At 40.1% G+C, this 20,209-nt stretch overlaps 1 protein-coding gene across 2 annotated transcripts; it reads right to left on the minus strand.

Moving 5' to 3' along the window:
• Window positions 1-1,129: 1,129 nt before the first annotated feature.
• gtf2b (general transcription factor IIB) lies at window positions 1,130-20,091 on the minus strand. Of its 2 annotated transcripts, none has more exons than XM_028593225.1 (7): window positions 20,003-20,091; window positions 11,610-11,722; window positions 7,843-7,976; window positions 7,541-7,687; window positions 7,091-7,220; window positions 4,396-4,677; window positions 1,130-1,445 (listed from the first exon to the last, which is right to left on the minus strand). In XM_028593225.1, exons 1-7 carry the CDS (start codon window positions 20,017-20,019, stop codon window positions 1,312-1,314), a joined length of 957 nt encoding a protein of 318 aa, XP_028449026.1. In that variant the 5' UTR covers window positions 20,020-20,091; the 3' UTR covers window positions 1,130-1,311. The 2 variants fall into 2 exon arrangements, with proteins under 2 accessions (XP_028449026.1, XP_028449027.1); XM_028593226.1 differs by lacking the exon at window positions 20,003-20,091 and adding an exon at window positions 19,881-19,975.
• Between the last annotated feature and the right edge of the window lie 118 nt (window positions 20,092-20,209).

Below are 20,209 nucleotides of genomic sequence, written 5' to 3' on the forward strand. Positions count from 1 at the left end.
GTTCCAACAATACTTTTATACAAACAGAGGGGGTTGTAAGTAATCCAGACAAGTTGGAACACCTGTGGGAATATAGCACCAACTTTCAAAGCTTGATCAACCTCCATTGCTGCAGAACAGCTTTATGTTGTTAACCCATTTCTTGTTCCCTTAAAAAGGCCTTTTTGTAAAATACTGAAATGTACATTATTTTTCAGTTTTGGGTAACCTCACTTTTTTATTTTTTTATTTTTTTTTACCTCAGGCAGTTCACCATTTACCTTTGTACCATTTCAAGCTATTCATTGGACTTGAACTGCTAAAATTTCAATAGAAAAATTTGGGTGTTCTAAAACTTTTGACCAGTGTATATCGATCGATCGATCGATCAGATAGATCGATCAGATAGATGGATACGCTCACCTAAAGGATTATTAGGAACACCTGGTCAATTTCACGTTAATGAAATTATCTAATCAACCAATCACATGGCAGCTGCGTCAATGCATGTAGGGGTGTGGTCCAGGTCTAGACAATCTCCTGAACTCCAAACTGAATGTCAGAATGGGAAAGAGGTGATCTAAGCAACTTTGAGCGTGGCCTGGTTGTTGGTGCCAGATGGGTTGGTTTGAGTATTTCACAATCTGCTCAATTGCTGGGATTATCACTCACAACCATTTCTAGAGTTTACAAAGAATGGTCTGAAAAAGGAAAAACATCCAGTATGCTGGCAAAAATGCCTTGTTGATGCCAGAGGTCAGAGGAGAATGGTATAGATAGATATAGATAGATATCCGCAGTAGAAAATAGGTTTTTATGAAAACAGATGTTTAATGTTATTCAAACCATGAGCTGATTACCATGCTTTAATGACTTTTTTTTTTAAATTACATCTTACAGTTTAAACTAACAAAATAGAACCAGGTCATTTTACTACAAAAACAAGGTTTATGTATACAGTATGAAACCAGCCTAAAATTGCAAGCATTAATTACATTTTCCCACTTTGACATACATACATGATACAGTATATATATATATATATATATATATATATATATATATATATATATATATATATATATATATATATATATATATACACACACACACACTCAAATAAAATACTGTAAGTACAGTCTGCAAGCAGTTTGTTTAAGCACTGGAATGTGTCCGTTTTATTCCTGTGAGGGCGCCTTGACAAAAAGGCTACAAGTCTTAGGCGGGACAAGAGAAATCTTCCAAATCAACACAAATATGATTTCAAAGAAAGTATACAATCCTGTAAAGTACAGCAGAAATAATATCGTCACTGTTTAGGGAGCGTCGTCTTCACAGTTGGGGCAGCTTGTCGACGGGTGTGTCGAATTTGAAGTCTGGAGGGAAGAGTTCTGCAGCGCGCGGGTAGATAAGGCGGTAGGACTGTCTGATCGTAACGTCAGCAACGCCGGCAATATCCCCAATTTCTGTGGGAGCAGCAGAGACGACGTTAAAACTCTTAAAGGTCCCATGACGTGGTGCTCTGTGGATGCTTTTATATAGACCTTAGTGGTCCCTTAAAACTGTATCTGAAGTCTCTTTTATATAGACCTTAGTGGTCCCCTAATACTGTATCTGAAGTCTCTTTAAATAGGCCTTAGTGGTCCCCTAATACTGTATCTGAAGTCTCTTTTATATAAGCATGTGGGTGGGGGAGAAAGGGGAGGTAACCTTGCTCCTTATGACCTCATAAGGAGAAGATTCCAGATCGGCCCATCTGAGCTTTCATTTCAAGACCGAGCAGGATACCCAGGTCTCGGTTTACACCTATCACCATTTCTAGCCACTGGGGGACCATAGGCAGGCTGGGGGAACGCATATTAATGTTAAAAAACCTCAAAGTGAAATTTTCATGCCATGGGACCTTTAAACCTTTTAGAATCTGAAACCTGCTCCATTTTTCTGTAGCTCTAAAAATGCAAAACAAGTGGACATAAAATGACTGGAAAACTTAAAACACATCACATGCGGAGCTAGAGGGACACCACTGTTCTGCTTAAAGGACACTTCAACAGGGATAATGACTGACTAGAGACCTTTTTATCAGACCATTAAGACGTGATGCTGACCTTCTCAGCTTTATCCATTTCCCTTTCATTAGGCTGGTGTAGAAGAACAACTTTAACTTGAGTGAAGTACACTTCCACTTTTCACTCATTACCAATGGCCAACTGTAAGTGCTATGTTCTTAACTATGTACCCCACTACATTTATCTAATGGCTTTAATATTACTAATGAAGATAATGCATACAGCACATACCACAATCTCACAAAATATAATGTGTTACACGAGCAGTGGTTTATGGCAGTTTTTTGTGATCGTTGCGGTCAAAACTCCTTGATTATGCAGCACGATTTCTTAAAAAATGCGATGAAATATGCGGGATATTTATGCAATTTTATGCGATGAAAATAGAATGAACTTTCAAAAACTGCGGTTTGATGAAAAAGAGAAAAAAAAGCGATTCCCCCAACACCCTGTTTTTTGATGATGTTCACGTCACGTAATTAAGTCACTTCCTAACGTTCCCATGGCAACAGGGGAAAATGGCCGCTCTTGTGTGAAGTAAACGCAACATTTTTCAACTTTCTGCTAAGATATATGTGACTTTTTTTGCAACTAAAACGTGGGGATTATGAAATCATGCAAGCCCCGCATATTTTGCACGGAAATCGGCAATTTATGCGGCGAAAGTGCGGCGTATTTGAAAAAATGCGGCCCCCGCATAAATATGCGGACTTTGGCTGATTATGCATTGAATTATGCGATCGCATAATGGTGTTTTTCTGGAGGGACTGATTAAAGCTTGGATTATTGGACAGGGATTTTACGGTCTGTATACATGCGCTGCTGTTGGTTCAGTTAAGTTTGAACGTTCACGGACCGCTTTGGAGGCTGGGTCTGGCTACGTTCACACCGCAAGTCTTAATGCTTTATTCGGATTTATTTGCTCAGATCCAATTTTTTTGTTTGGCTGTTCACATGAACTTTAAAAATGTGGCCTTTTTAAGATTCCAGTGTGAACTGTTGGCAGTTTCGAACTGACCCGCATGCGCAAAAGACCATTAACAATGACCTCAGCGAGCTGTTGCACTAAAGTTAGGCCGGTTACACACTGCACCCGTCTTGCCAGTGTGGCGTTTCGGTTGCGTCTCAGCTGCGTTGATTGTCCTACACGCCAGAAGCGTGTCTGACGCGGCGCTGCTCCTGCTGCTAGATACAGGGAGGGCTGATCTCGGGACATAGTGCCGACAGATTCAAACTCTGAAAAATGGCTAAGTGGGCTGTCTGTGTAGCTGTAAAGAGCCTATACATCTGATGTTGGACCGTCACTCACGTTGTTATCGTAGCCTATCCTACTACCCTTTATATAGCCTATAGCCTACTGATTTGATTAAAGCAAGACAACATCGGCAGTATTGACTGCAAAATGTTACAGAATATTTTGTTCTGTATGACCAGTGCAACATTTGAAAATATTTTACATTTATATCTACATTTATGTCAAAACCTAGACTTTCAAACATCAAAATGTCATTTATTAATATGCATTTCTGTCTAAATGACATATAAACATATTTTCCTATTCTATTTTGCCTGGAAACACTTCCAACACGCTCGCGTTTCACGTGAAAAATAGGTGTCTCTGGCGCGGCTCAAGCCGCGCGCAGTGTGTAAGCGGCCTTAGGGAGGTTATGGAGGAAGTCAGCATTTTGGCTTTTATTTCTAAATGTTTGTGTAATGGCAGCCTTTGACTTTTTTTTTATTTATTTTTTTTATTTTTTATAAACGGAGCGGTTACGGTATGATCCTTCTAGTTTTGATTGAATGGAAGTATCTCCCCCATACACTGATTAGGTCTAACAGCTCACTCTCCCTCCATTGACTTGCTCCATCACTGCTCTCAATGTTGTAGGCCTAGTCAAGTTTTTAATTTTACTGTCTGTGCCCAGGGCTAACTCCCGCCGGCGCATAATTGGGACAAATGTCGATGTAGAGTGACGTAAAAGTCGCATCAAATCCGCCTTGGTTGTTCACACTGCGGCCGCATTGAGAAAAAAAAAATTATAAATCAGACCTGGGTCTGATTCTGGACCACATATGGAAGTGGTCTAAATCTGATGGGAAAAAAATCTGATCTGGGCAAGATTTGAGCGTTCTGAAGAAGTCTGACCTGTCACTTGACCCAAAAAAAAAGAAAAATTGCCTATTCACGCCAGGTTTAGGTAAGTTTTTTTGCAGGTCAGAAATCTTGGCCTACGGAGGACCTCTACTAACAGTATATGTAAATATAACGGTCATTTATATGGCCAAAAAAAATATAATTGAAAAACGTACATCTTCCACATCTGGTCTCAACAGTATTACCACTCACCCTTCTGGGTCTTCTTCTCTGCAGAGGCCTGGGAGGCCATGTAGATGGCTGCTGCAGCCACTGAGATGGGGCTCCGGCCGGGCACCAGGTCCAGCTCCACGGCCTTCCGGGCGATGAAGGTGGCCGCCATCTGCACCTGTTTGGGCAAGCCCAGGTTGGAGCAGAAGCGGGACATGAAGTCTCCGGTGGTGATGAGGTCCACGCTGGTCTCCAGCGCCTTCAGGATCAGCTTGAAGCACCGGCCGATTTCCTTCTTGGAGATCCGGGAGACGGCGCAGATCTCTGTGGAGGTAGAGACGCAGTGACGTCAAAGAAATGTCTTGTTAACCCTTTACTTGAAGGTATCTACGTAAGAGTGACATGACACGGTCGTGAACACATGAACCCTAACCCTCACCATAACTTGTCATGACAAAAATTCAATGACACTTAATGGCAGAAGCGTTATGTCTTAAACGTTTATGAGCTGTTTATAACGTTTATGACACGTTCACGACAGCATCATGTCGATACATTCAAGTACAGTGTAACCGAAAGGTTTCCCTTTTCAGCCAGCTTTCGTTTCTCTGCTGAATCTCTACTGTGACCTTCACAGTAAATTAGAGAAGAGAAAGTTCACAAATCGTGTAATCTTTTAAGTCTATAATAATAGGACGTTTCCTTCTTTGAGATCATAGTAACCCGAGTCAAATGGGCTTCAGTCATTGGCAGATTAAATCCCATTGAGAAACACTTTGGTGTGGGTTTCACTTTTGCAGGAAAAGGTGAGAGCAAATTTCAAAGAATATATGTTAATATATATTAGTACAACCATCCATACAGTGGGGGAAATAAGTATTTGACCCCTTGCTGATTTTGCAGGTTTGCCCACTTACAAAGAATGCAAAAATCTACAATTTTAATCATATGTACATTCTAACAGTGAAAGACAGAATCCCAAAGAAAATTCCAGAAAATCACATCATATGAATTTATTAAAATTGATAACCATCTGATGAGGAAAAACAAGTATTTGACCCCCTGGACAAACAGCAAGTATTTTGGCTCCTACAAGCCAGTTAGTCTTTCTTTAAGACACAGCCCCAATCCGAACCAATTATCTACATCAAATACACCTGCCTCACCTCGTTACCTGTATAAAAGACACCTGTCAACACCCAAACAACCAGCATCCAACATCACCACGATGGGCAAGACCAAAGAGCTTTCTCACGGACATCAGGGACAAGATTGCTGATCTGCACAAGGCTGGGATGGGCTACAAGAGAATCGGAAAGCAACTTGAGAGAAAAGATCAACTGTCGGTGCAGTTATCAGGAAATGGAAGAAGCACCACACCACCGCCAACCTCCCTCGGTCTGGGCCTCCACACAAGATCTTGCCTCGTGGGGTGTCCCTGATCATGCGAACGGTGAGGAATCATCCCAAAACCACAAGGGGGAACTGATGAATCAACTGAAGGCAGCTGGGACCACAGTTACAAAAGAAACGGTTGGTAACACACTACGCCGTCATGGATTGAAATCCTGCAGCGCACGCAAGGTCCCCCTGCTCAAGAAGAAACATGTACAGGCCCGCATGAAGTTCGCCATTCACCACCTGGACGACTCAGAAGAGGCCTGGAAGAAGGTGATGTGGTCAGATGAGACCAAAATAGAACTTTTTGGCCTCAACTCAACTCGTCGTGTTTGGAGGGCAAAGAACACCGAGTACAACCCAAAGAACACCATCCCCACCGTCAAGCATGGTGGTGGCAACCTCATGCTTTGGGGGTGCTTTTCAGCCAAGGGGACGGGACAACTCCATCGTATTGAGGGGAGGATGGACGGGGCCATGTATCGTGGAATTCTGGACCGACATCTCCTTCCCTCAGTGAGTGAGCTGAAGATGGGTCGAGGATGGGTGTTTCAGCACGACAACGATCCTAAGCACACCGCCAAAGCAACAAAAGAGTGGCTGAAGAAGAAGCACATCAAGGTTCTGGAGTGGCCTAGCCAGTCTCCAGACCTGAATCTGATTGAAAATCTTTGGAGGGAGCTTAAAATTCGAGTTGCCAGGCGACAACCTCGGAACCTGAATGATTTGGAGGCTGTCTGCAGGGAGGAGTGGGCCAACATCCCTGCCGAAATGTGCACAAACCTTGTCACAAACTATAAAAACCGTTTGACATCTGTGCTGGCCAACTTGTTTTTCCTCATCAGATGGTTATCAATTTTAATAAATTCATATGATGTGATTTTCTGGAATTTTCTTTGGGATTCTGTCTTTCACTGTTAGAATGTACATATGATTACAATTGTAGATTTTTGCATTCTTTGTAAGTGGGCAAACCTGCAAAATCAGCAAGGGGTCAAATACTTATTTCCCCCACTGTATGTTTTTATCAGTTTTTTTTTTTTTTTTACCATAATTAAGCAAACAATTTCTTATCCTATGTAACATGAGAAACAAAAAAATAAAATCAAGACTGTTTCAGCCAATTTCAGAGAGACAATTCTGAAATTTAGGAGCGGCTATCGGAAAGAAGGGTTTGTCTCTTAAAGGTTGTTTTTTTTTGGTCAGCAAAGGACTTGTTAGCACATATTAAAAAGTAACAACTTGTTTTGATTTGGGGGCCATTAATCATTCCTCGAGTTAAATAATATAGGGGCAGGCAGCTCAAAATCTTCAATCAAGAGAAGAAAAGGGTTGGGACCTTTAAATGTTCTTGGGACACCTTCTTGTCTGCAGGCGATGTAGAGACAGGCCGAAGCGATGGCATCATTGGCTCGCCCCTTCAGGCTCTTCTGTTCATACACCTGCTTGAATAAGTTGTTTGTTCTGTCCTGCAGAGCAAAAACAATCAATCAATCAATCAATCAATCAATCAATGCAAAATAGTGCTGGACTTTTAGTCAAACAACCAATGTTGTTTAGCTGAAAATGAAATGTAATTTCCATCCACGTGTACACTATTGAGGCAATGTCTCGAGCTTAAAGGAATGTGACAGTGGTACAGCTTTTTTTTTGCCTCTCTGTATTTGACTGCTTAGCTACACCTAGTTTGGGATAATCTTTCCAAAAGCACATTACACACACACAGAGAGAGAGAGAGAGAGAGAGAGAGAGAGAGAGAGAGAGAGAGAGAGAGAGAATTTTTACTTACTATGATGTTCCTTGGCAGGTTGATGCGATCTGCCATGGTGCTGATTTCTTTAAAGGCGTTGAGCATGGCCCGGTCAGAACTGCTCATGGTCCTCCGGTTCTGGTACTTGGAGTTACCGAATTCGTCAAAGCTAGCGGCACCAGTTCCCTGGGGTGGAAACGGTGGACGTTTAGCAGGAAAACTCACCGAAAGTTGTATTTCAAGATACATTTGAGGATGTGTTTTCCTGTGGTTGCAGGTATTCTGTGGGACAGCAGACGCTGACACGGACGTTTCCGGATCATCGTTTGACCCAAACTCACCTTGCTGATCATGGTGGTTAGGTCGCCCCCGTTGAGCAGCGGGTTCTGGGCGTCTCCCACTCGGGATGGGTCTTTGAGGGCTTTCTCATTGGAGAACGTCCTCCACTCTGAGCCTACGTCGATTACACGGTCACCTGAGGACATTTTCAAATTAAATGTATACATATTTATAAAAACAAAAAAATTGTACAAGAACAACAACTTGTTCCTAGACGTTCATTGTAACTAGCTTAAATTGGTGTATTTGCATCACGACTAACATTTCAGTAGGGTTGGGTATCCTTTGGGTTTTTTTCTGATACCGGTGCTAAAGTGATACTTTTAAAAATGGTGCCGGTACTAAACGGTGCCTGAGCTGGTACTTTTTAAGAAAGTTAAAAAAAGAAGAAGAAAAAAAAGAAAGGTACTAAACAGTCGGCGACATTAAAGAACAGCTTGTTTATTGCCAAGGCCATATGGTCAAAATGAAATGATTTAATAATAATGTAATAACTATAACTTATAACAATAACTTATTTCATTAGTAAATTGCTGGTAAACGACAAAAAAGAAAAAAAACACCAGATGGGAAAATGGTATTTTACAATAACTTTGAATGCACCACAAGGCTACCTGTTTAAAGTGAACGTACCGTTTCTGTAGTTTAATTCCGACAATGGCAGCTGCAGAGCAGACGATTACGTCCCGCTGTTGGAATCCTCTACAGTGAAATACAGTCACACTTTACACTGTTTAACGTTAGCGGTCAGCATTTTAACCGTATCCAGTTGCTAGCTAAAGGTAGGCTAACGTTACCTGATATCAGTCAGGCACCGAAGTTTTCGTTCTTATTCAGTCTCGTTACTACCGTTTATGTCGGCACCGGTGCCCTGTTGGCACCCCGTTTCGGTTAGGGATGGGCATGATTACTCAACAATCGATAATTATTAAGAATTTTGTCGCTCACGTTAATTAGTTATCGATTAAACTAATGCTGGTTGCGTTGTGTAGTGGGAGTCTTGAAACAATTAAATGAATTTCACAGTGTGGCAGCAATTAAACATTTTACCACTCGGGGGCAATATTTGACTCCATACTCAGTTACCTGGCGGCGAGTTTCCGTTTTGATTTCAAAAGTAATCATGAAGAGGATACGGCGAAGTGTGGCGTGGGACCATTTTGATTGGGAAAAAAAAACTACTTAGTTCACTGCAAATGAGTGCACTAAACAAAGTGCACCCGACCCTGGTTAATGTCGGTACATCCTGCTTTCAGTCTCAACCTAGCATAAACTCGGCGTTAGCACGGAGGAGCTGCAATGCACAACGAGCAGAGAAAATTACCCAAGGGACCTGCAAGTTCATTGAGATGGATATTGGAACCAGCATATCACATTTCATCACAACGTACCATCACCAGACTGGTAGAAACTCACTACGAAGAATGGAATAAGGTTCCCCGGGCTGGCCCAGTTAGCGCGGAGGTAGGCGACCTGTGCATCCCGGCTACGCGGGTGTTTTCGGCAGCTGGACTGAAGGTCACCAGGTAGCGGTGGTGTCTGACCCCGGATCATGTCAACATGCTTATCTTTCTCAACAAAAATCAGTAGACTGGTGCAGAAGTTGTATCTGAGTTAGCCTACTGGTTATTTTTTATTAGGCTTTGTCCGTGCCTTGGATAGTTTTGAGTCACATTTTGACAAAACCTGTCAGATCTAAGTATTATGTTTTTGGTTAAGTTATTATTTAACATAATTCTTTTTATTTATTGTTTTGGAACAAATGAGGGTCTCTGTTTAAGAACGTTGGCTCGCATCTGCAGGTTCTGCTGCTTCAGAGCACCGCAGCGCATATATCTATAATCTATATCTTTATCTATATCCTCCAGTTTAACTGCCACAAGTTGTTCTTCTTGTAATTAAGATCTCATTGAGGAAAAACGAGCTGTATTTTTGTTGCATTTTTATAAAAAGTTAAATAAATAATGAATTTTAACATAAAAAATATTAATGATTAATCGATAGTCGATCGTTAATTCTCCCGACGATCGACGAAGAAAATTTAATCGAATGCCCATCCCTAGTTTCGGTACCCAGCCCTACATTTCAGCTTGTTTCAATGTAGAGTTAATAAAATGTTTCTGATGGAGTGATTCCCATTTCTTTTTTTGGATGTCAGCTTTTCAATCTTGTGAATTGATGGCTACACCTGTTGCTCTAAAACAGGTTTCCTTTTCTTTCTTCGCTGAAAGAAACACGGACATGACATTTTACAAGAAACACAGAAGAGTCAATTTTAGAAATGGGACATGGCAGTGACAGGTTTTTGGTAAATGTTCTGTGAATCACCTGCACGGACAAAAACAGTGAGTGAACACAAATCAAATGCATTGACTGTGTTCTTCTGTCTGGCTGTACAACATCCCCCTCTGGAATAATTCATTAGAAGATGGTGCCATATTCAGAATGATTCCCTCATGCAAACGGGTCTTCCGAGACTCAGATACTGTGAATGATATCTTAAATGTTTCTATACCGTCCATCTCGTCAACAGCCCTTTTGAAGTTCTACTACTGTACTGAACTCTGAATCTAGTTCAAACAGTTTACACATAATCCCTTCCGTCTCTGTACTCGTTTTCTTATCACTGTGTGTTGGGAGGGAGAAATACATAACAAAATGTTCAGCCATTCAATTGCATTAAATTGGAGACGTACAAAGGATAAAAGGTGTGAGAAAGGCACGGCATATTGCTTATTATCATGACTGTCTGTTCTTGGAACTGTGTAGTAGGGTCGAGGATGCGCTTTCTGATATTTTAATCCTATTACGTTTTTTTTTTTTAACCATATATAAGTCTTTCTAACATCTCGAGGTAAATTGACATTCATCGTCTTAAACAGCCAACACTGAGGGAGCAGGCACACAGGGGCCCTTTGGCTTGCATTAGAGAGCAGCTGGCGTCTCTCATCTCCCACCTGACCTGCTCTTTGCTCAGGGGGCTCGTTAGAGGAGAGCCATAAAGTTCCCTACAGCTTTGTCTTACCGTCTTCACGCTTTGGAAACCGTGTCCTTGTGTAGCCGGTCAACTCAGCCGATGTTGACACGCAGAATTATTTTAAATACGGTGCCCTAAAAACCAAACAAGCGGGTTCAGGAAGACGTGCGATGAGAAACCTTTGTGCGTGCTGACGACTTTGATTATTGGACCATGATAAGAGCTCAACTGAGTAAAGTAAATGAAAAGAAACAAACGGGGGCGCCCCGGTAAAGCGGACCAAAGCTCAGTCCTTACTGCAGCGGCTGGGGGTTCGAATTCCGCCCTACGGCCCTTTGCTACATGTCTTCGCCCCCCTCTACTGTCTAAATCTTAAATCTCAGACTATACTGATATTGCACTATTTCTGTTCCCTCTCTTCAGTTATTGTATATTTTTGTAAATTTCTAAATTCTATTGTATTGTTATACTGCATACTTAACAGTATTTTTTTTATATATATTTCTTACTGTCTTTTTGGTTTTTATTCTTATGTTAAGTGAGTGTTGTACTTTGAGGGCAAAGATTAACCAGAGTCAAATTCCTTGTTTGTTTGCGCAAACCTGGCCAATAAAACTGATTCTGAACTGTCCTATCAATTAAAAAAGGCAAAAATGCTCCAAAAATAATCTTAAAAAAAAAAAAAAAAAAAAAAAAACTGAAACCAAATGGAAAGGAAGCGTGTGTTCTAACACGGAAATCCCTAGGATTCAAAAGCAAAAGTGCACATGGTCTGTGTGTGTATATACTGACCTACTACAAGTCCACATTCAGGACAAATCATGTCCCCTGCTCTGTAGTCCTCCACCAGTATGGCCTCAGGGTGGTTGGGACACTGAACTCTAGGAAGGGCCAGGGCATCTCCGCTACAAAAGCAAAACAACAGTTAAGTGATCAAACAGCTCAAAAGGCCAGAAAGAGATGGGAAAGGGAGAAATGAAGACCGGTCAACATGGGGTGGGGTAGAAAGGTTCAGACACAAAACGCACTTTACAGCTACAAAGACTAGTCTACAAGAGCTGCATTCAAACTGCTAGCAGAGGGTGACTTGTAAAAAGATCCCTCATAAGAGGAAATTTCAAATGAATACAAAATGAAAATAAAAGCTAAGCTAATTGCCATTTTTAAACTTCTTGCCGAGAAGAAATACCCAGGCCGAGCAGGCTGAAGCCCAAAACTGACTAAAGCTGGCTGGTGAATCCAGAACAAAACATTATCAAAGATAAATAAAAAGGTCATAGTAGGGGGGGCGTGGTTATGGCGCTGAACTAAGCAGACGCATTTTTGTGAGCTCCTGGCGATATTTTAGTAAAATCCTGTAAACTTTCCTTTAACGGCATGAACAGTGGTAAATATTGCTTGTGGCGACTTATTACTGTATACCCGTGACAATATGCCGGCGAAGAAAGCACAAAACAGACCTAAAGCTAACTCTTCTCCGAGTGGGGAAGACGAGAGCTCCGATGCTAACAGCCTAGCTAACTCGACAGGTGATGCTAGCCCTGTGCTGCACGTGGACGTAGATACTGGAACGGCCCACAACATGGATGTTATTCAGATACTCGACGGGATCAGGAATGACTTTTCCACAAAGATTGATGTGGTTTTGAAAGCGATTCAGGACGTTAAAAGGGACGTGCGGGACTTCTCGACACGCATGGATGAAGCAGAAGGGCGCATTAGCAGTGTAGAAGACACCGTTAACTCTGAGAAAGGCAAGTCTGAGGAACTAGTTAAACAAGTGACTCTCCTCACGTCCAAACTAGACGAGCTCGAAAACCGTTCCCGTCGATCCAACCTGCGACTAATTAATGTGCCGGAGAAGATGGAAGGAAATGATGCGGTGGCTTTCCTGGAGAAGTGGCTTCCCGAAGCGCTGGGACTAGCAACATTCCCGAGACAACCCCTCATCGAAAGAGCGCACAGGTTGCCCGGTCGGACACATCCTAATCTATCAACTAGACCTACACCGAGAGTCCTCATAGTGAAGTTTTTAAACTTCCAGGATAAAGTCCGTGTGATGCGAGCAGCCAGGGCCAAAGATAAAGTTATCTGCGGTGGTCAAGAGATCATGTTTTTCCCGGATCTTTCGACGGATCTCCACCGTAGAAGGAGGGGTTTTGACCGGGTAAAACAACAGCTGAGGTCGATGAACATACGTTACGGATTAATTTACCCAGCCAAACTACGAGTGTCGTCCGATGGACAAACACGGGAGTTTGAAACCCCAGCAGATGCTGAAAAATTCATCCAAGGTTTACAGATCACAGAGGACTCACAGGGTAACAGAGAAACTGCCACGCGCCCTTTTTAAGTGGGTTGAATTTGTTTATCGGAGAAGAGGTTATTCACCATAGTGCTGGATTTCCTAGATGAGAGTTAAGCTACAAGACCGTTTATGAGGAACATTGCATACTTGTTTGTGTAGATTGTATACTTTTGCCAGGGGACACAATCGTCCTGTTAGTTTTGTAGTGGTTTGTTATAATGACCGCTCGGTTTGGTCTAGCTGCTCCCTTGTTTACATTGGATCAGTTTGTGCACTTAGCTGCACCCCAATATCAGGGGGAGGGTGGTGTAAGACGAGGGGCTGTCCTGTTCAGGTTGACAGTTAAGGGGTTTCGTTTATGGCAGATTTTATCTTTTCTTTTTTTTTTTTTTTCATGTTGCATTTTGCTGGTGCGCTCCCGATACAACACAGAGATGCTCAAAAGGTTTCCCAACAACTACAGGATGCTGCTCAATCTGGTGGAGTATTGGTTTAAATGACTTTGAATAAGAATCTTAAACTTACTTCTTGGAATGTGAGAGGAATGGTTAAATTGGCTAAACTAAAACAGGTTCTTACCAGGCTTAAACAACTTAAGTCATCAATAGTGTTTATCCAAGAGACTCATTTACTTAGAGAGGACCTGGTGAAAGTATGTAGAAGATGGCCAGGCAAAGTGCTAGCATCCTGTTTTCCTTCTCATTCTAGAGGAGTTATGACGTTAATTCATAATTCAGTACCTTTCCAAGTAAACAACACGATTTATGATAAAGCTGGTAGATTTTTTGTGGTTCAAGGAACTCTCTTGAAAGAAAATATCAACTTGGTTAATGTATATGGCCCAAATGATGATAACCCATCATTTTTTCAGAATTTATTCTTGTTGATGGCCACCCTTCCTGGTAAGATAATATTGGCAGGGGACTTAAATTGTGCTTTAGACCCGAAGCTTGATCGCTCATCAGGGGTGGACACAACCCATTCTCAAACAAGAAAGAAAATACAACAATATATGAAAGACCTGAACCTCTGTGATCCGTGGAGGACTCTAAACCCTAACAAAAAGGAATTCTCATGCTACTCAGCAGTGTTTAAGACCCACTCCCGAATAGATTATTTTTTATTTCCTCATCTCTGCTACCCAGTATAACTAATTGTATATATGATAGTATTGTTTTGTCAGATCATGCCCCAGCCTCACTATTTTACAACGTGGAACAATTAAATAGACGCTCTGCTAATTGGCGCTTGCACCCTAAATGGATACAAGACTCTGACTTTATAAAATTTGTAGGTGAACACATTGATCTCTACTTCTCAATAAATACGAATCAAACAACGGCAACCATTAGGTGGGAAGCTTTCAAAGTATATATTAGAGGACAAATGATAAGCTTCACCAGCTCTAAATTTAACAAATTCAAACAGACTATGAACGAATTAGACACTAAAATTAGAGAAGTAGAGAGAGAAGTTATCATGGATGATTCAACACAAAAAAAAACAGGAATTATTGACCCTTAAGGCTAAAAATACGAGGAGCTTTCTGTGCTTAAGGCTGAAGATGGTCTAATAAGATTGAAACAAACTTTTTATGATCAGGGGGAAAAGCCGGGTAAACTGCTAGCTTGGCAGATAAAGAAACTTGAATCCGACAGAGCCATTAATGCGATTAGGAACGAACAAGGAGAATTATCTACAGATCCCACAGAAATTAATAGCACCTTTGTCTCATATTATAAAACTCTTTACAAATCTGACAGCCCACTAGACCTGGTAAACCAAAACAGCTTCCTGGAGGGATTGGTCTTTCCCTGTATTTCTGAGGGTACAAAATCTGATTTGGATAGGGAATTAAATTTGAATGACATCTCTAACGCCATTGCAAACATGAGAGGAGGTAAAGCTTCAGGTCCAGATGGGCTTCCGATAGATATTTACAAACTATTTAAAGCAAAATTAATAGCCCCGTTATTGGATGTTTATGTGGAATCCTTTAAATCAGGTTGCCTCCCGGCTTCATTACGTAGTGCTCTGATCACTCTTATTCTAAAACCAGGCAGAGAGTCTACCGACAGCAGTTCTTACAGACCCATATCACTATTAAACTCTGATTCGAAAATTATAGCTAAGGTTCTAGCTATGAGACTGGAGAGTGTTCTACCAGCCATGATACATGGAGACCAGAATGGTTTTGTCCAAAATCGTCAGGGATTCCACAATGTGAGGAGAGTTCTTAATATAATCCATGAATGTGAGGAGTCCCCTGATACTGCAATATTATCACTTTCGACGGAGAAGGCATTCGACCGAGTTGAATGGCCCTATCTGCTCGAGGTGCTTAAGCGCTTTGGATTTGGGGAGTACTTTCGTAGATGGGTCGAAATTTTACTGGTTGATTCTTCTGCAATGGTGTCTACTAATAACCTCATCTCACAGCCTTTTAAGTTATTTCGAGGCACAAGGCAAGGGTCTCCAATTTCTCCTCTACTATTTGTAATAGCCATGGAACCCTTAGCAATAGCGATTAGATCACAACCCTCAATCCATGGTATTAGGACCGGTGATATTGTACACAACACAGCAATGTACGCTGATGATACTATTGTGTTTTTATCGCGTCTTGCTGAATCAATACCATCTCTCTTGGAGTTGTTCAATCAATTTGGTAGTATCTCTGGGTTCAAAGTGAACAAAGAAAAGTCGTCTATTATGTTCTTAAATATAAACGAGAGGAAGAAACCAGTAGTATCCCACCCATTTAAGAATGCCACGGAGGAATTTAAATACTTGGGCATCAGAATAACTCCAAAATTAGTATGCTTAGCGCAGCCAATTATGAGCCCATGGTAGTAGAGGTGTTGGAAGAGATCACTAGGTGGACAACACTGCCGCTCTCTTTAATGGGCAGAATAAACATAATAAAGATGACTATATTACCTAAATTTTTATATTTTTTTCAGTCGATTCCGCTGGCCCCTCCGCCTTCTTTTTTTCCTAGGACCAGAAAGCTTCTTTCTAATTTCATCTGGAATAATAGGAAGCCAAGACTCAGACTCTCCCTCTTATATTTACCTTATGACAGAGGAGGGCTACAATTGCCAAATCTAGAATGGTATTACTGGGCTGCTCAGTTGAGGACCACAATGTTTTGGTTTTCGAAAGATGTTTTCCTGCCGTGGTTAGAAATTGAAAAACTGTCCTCAAAAGGTTTGTCATTAGATACGTACTTATACTCAGCATCTTTTAAAACATTAAAGCAAAATGCTACTAATCCTTTTGTTAAAAACACTATTGTTGTTTGGCACGGAGTACAAAAGATGCTGGATGACTCTCCAAGGTTGTCCTGTTTCTCCCCAATCTGGGGTAATGAACACTTTGTCCCGGCTAGGAACGACATGGGTTTTAAAACATGGTGGAACAAGGGCATAGTGAAATTGCAGGATGTATATGAGGATTATACTCTAATGTCATTCAATGAGTTAAAGGTAAAATTTGATATACCACAGAAACACTTCTTTAAGTATTTACAACTTAGAAGTTTTATTCTGACACACTTAAATAATTCAGTGACACAACCCCCACTCTCGGTCTTAGAAACACATGTTACAAAAAACGGTTTTGGTAAGAGACTGGTCTCCCAGTTTTATAACTTGTTAGTTGAAAACCATAAGGAGAACTCTGATAGTAAAAGACAGGAGTGGGTACGTGACTTACAAGAAGATATTTCACTTGCTGAATGGAGTAAAATATGTCTAAAGACTCAAACTCAAACCATCAACACTAGATTGAGAATGATACAATTTAATTGGACAATGCGAACATACATCTCCCCTGTACAATTAAATAAATTTGATCCCAATATACTTGATTTATGTTATAAGTGTAATACTCACCAGGGTACGTTATATCACTGTTTATGGATGTGTGATGAGATTCAAAAATTTTGGAGATCAGTGTTAAAATATATATCTCAGATCACAACTTCCCCTGTACCTTTTTGCCCCAAGTTATGTATTTTAGGCATTTATTCAGACGATTGTACTTTATCATGTCAGGAAAGAAAAATGGTTGACCTTTGTTTACTACAGGCCAAACGCTGTATCGCCTTATGTTGGAAGAACGTTGGGTGCCCGTCTTTTAACCACTGGTTAAGTAACCTAACCTCAAGTTTGGCCCTTGAGAAATTGACCTATATTGTTAGAGGGAGGACTTCTGAATTTTATAATATTTGGAAGATGTTTCTGGATCTGTTAAGGAGTGGAGATGTGGGGGGGGCGGTGGGAGAATAAGATGATGGAAATTGTCTAAGTGATGTTTGGGAGTGTGCGCTGTAATCTACATCAGGATGTATTTATTTTATTTTAATTCTCTTTAATTTTAATTTATTATTATGATTATTATTATATATATATTTTTTTTTTTTATTTATTTATTTATTTATTTATTTTTTTTGCTATCTTTATTTATTTGTTCACATGTTTTGGTCCTTTTAGTATTATTGGTGTTTTGATTGTTGTTTTCTCTTCTGCCATGTGTTCGTGATGTTGTGAGTGTTGGATGGTGATGTACTAAAACAAAAAAGCAATAAAAATATGTTTAAAAAAAAAAAAAAAAAAAAAAAAAAGGTCATAGTAGTATTTATCCATGATAAACTGTCAACAGCAAGTGGACAACATCAAAAAACCTGAAGGCAACGCGTAACAGCAGCAGGTAGTTAAGAAACATCAGGACCGCAACTAACAAATTATTCTCATTATAAAGTTGTAAATTATTTTCTCAATTATTTGTTAAGTGTATGAAATGTCAAAAAATAGTGAAAGAAATGCTTATCACAGTTTCTCACGAGCGTAAAGTGACGCCTTCAAAAAGCCCAAAATATTAAATCTACAGTTATTTAGACCAAAATCCTCACGTTTATTAGGCTGGATTAAGAGAACATTTGGGATTTTTACGTAAAAGTAACTCAAATTATCAAAATAGTTGATGACTAATGATCTGTCAAGCGGTGTCTTTGTTTAACCGCAATTAAATGATAACATTAGCTAAGGTCTTAAGGCATACGACTGCTGGTAATCGTTGATTTTGTTTAGATATGCCAAATTCCAATTATATAAGTGATTATTGGTCGGACTATATTTTTATTATTTGTATTGTTAGTTGTTGGCACTTGACCCTATACGCGTTCATAGCAACAAAAATGACAAGGTACAATACAATACAGTAAGAAAGTAGTATTATGATAATAATAATAATAATAATAATAAAGAGGCGTGGTTTACTTCATAGGCTGTGTACTTGTGTTATTACATTATCTGGGTCACATAAGAGTGATATATAACCAAAAGATGTATCCTGGAATTCATTTAAAACTTGAATTTGTTTAAGAAAAGTAATAAATAGAAAGAGAAAAATTCTATTGTCAATTGCAATTATTTCTGAAAAAATTAATTGTAACATTTGGAATTGTTACAGCTCTAATCACATCTGTGTTGTTTCACCTTTGAGTGAAAAATGCTTCCACAAAATAAAAGGAAACCTATTACATCACCTAATGACGGATGGTGCACGTTGGTTTTCTCTTGTTATTGGTCTCCGAACAGATCGTGATTCTGTCCAGCAGCTGCATCTAGCTCAACTCAAGCCCCTGTTTGGTCCAAGATAGCAGCTGCTACATCATGATACAAGACCAAATGGGCAAGTCTGACACATAAATCAGGACAATGATTAAGATAGAGAGGCTGTAACGTAAAATGAATGCAAACAAAGTGCAAATGCTAACTTAGTTAATTGGCTAACAAAGCACCAGTAAGTGATAGAAGTCCAGATTCATAGGAGGCAGAAAATCTGGCGATTAGCACCACAATAATAGGAAACATTATGGATAGAGCTGGCTGACGTTGGCCCTCGTGAATATTAAGCATTTTTAAAAGTGTAATGGTTTGTTAGTTATTGATAACAACGCTGCTGTATTACAATGAAATGAAGATAAAGGCTTTGCGTCAATGACCATTTTTCTTGGGAACAACCAAATAATCTTGAGATTCCTTGATGATCTAATGGGGGCCAAAACAGTGGCAAACCATGTCTTTGCATTTACATTCTAATAAACCAAACATTTCCCAGACAGTGTTTTTTAACAAGTGTACGAAAGCCTATTTTCGCCAATGTGATAAAAAAGATCCTTTAAGTAATTATGATAAAAAAAAATGTAAACAATGACTTAATATCTTAAAATAATGAGAAACGTGCTGAAAGTAGAGATAGTATCTCAATGTACTAAGTCATTGTTTTAAGATACTAACTTGAATGTGATATACCAACTCATTATGTTGAGATACTAACTAATTATTTAAGGCTAAATGTTCACAAGCTGCACAAAAGACCTTTGCATGTGTCTACAAATGACTAATACACCGCTGATGTCCATGAGACTCTAAGTAAAATTATGTGCATAACTTTCAGCAATAAACTACACTAACGTTAACATTAGCTGTTGTTAACAAAGCATTTAACGTTAACGTTAAGTGGCGGAAAGTCTACAAGACTACGATGCGAAGTAACGTTAACGTGACAATCAACTGAAGCTATTGAGTGCCAGCACAACGCAGAAGAATGTAAAGGCGACACAAATAACAGTGACTTCTGGTACCATCTAACGTTAACCAGTTAACGTTAGCTAGCTAGCTAAGTAGTCGTTAGCACAATACATCGTAACGTTACACCTAACGGTAACTGTACGGACAAGGACGTACCATTTTAGGTCTAGCACTAGCGTCTCTCATCATGTCAACTCTATAACTTGTACGAGATCACATTTTGAGAGCCACACATTAAGAAGGAAGATATGCTATATTTGGTTAAAGTTGCTACGCACCGGCTTGTCGACGCCATATCATTCCTTTGCTCCGCCCGTCAAAGAAACAATTGAATGCACCACCTGTATTTATAACTTTTTCCGATCACGTGTCCGTTGGAGTATGGGGAGCTATGAGGCTCAAACTAGTCGAAATAGACTCCCGTTTGTATAACAGTGTTTTGTTGATAAGCAGGGTGTAAAATCATTTCTAGCACAACAATTCTG

This window comes from Perca flavescens, chromosome 12 (assembly GCF_004354835.1).
Source record: "Perca flavescens isolate YP-PL-M2 chromosome 12, PFLA_1.0, whole genome shotgun sequence".
Classification (NCBI taxonomy): domain Eukaryota; kingdom Metazoa; phylum Chordata; class Actinopteri; order Perciformes; family Percidae; genus Perca; species Perca flavescens.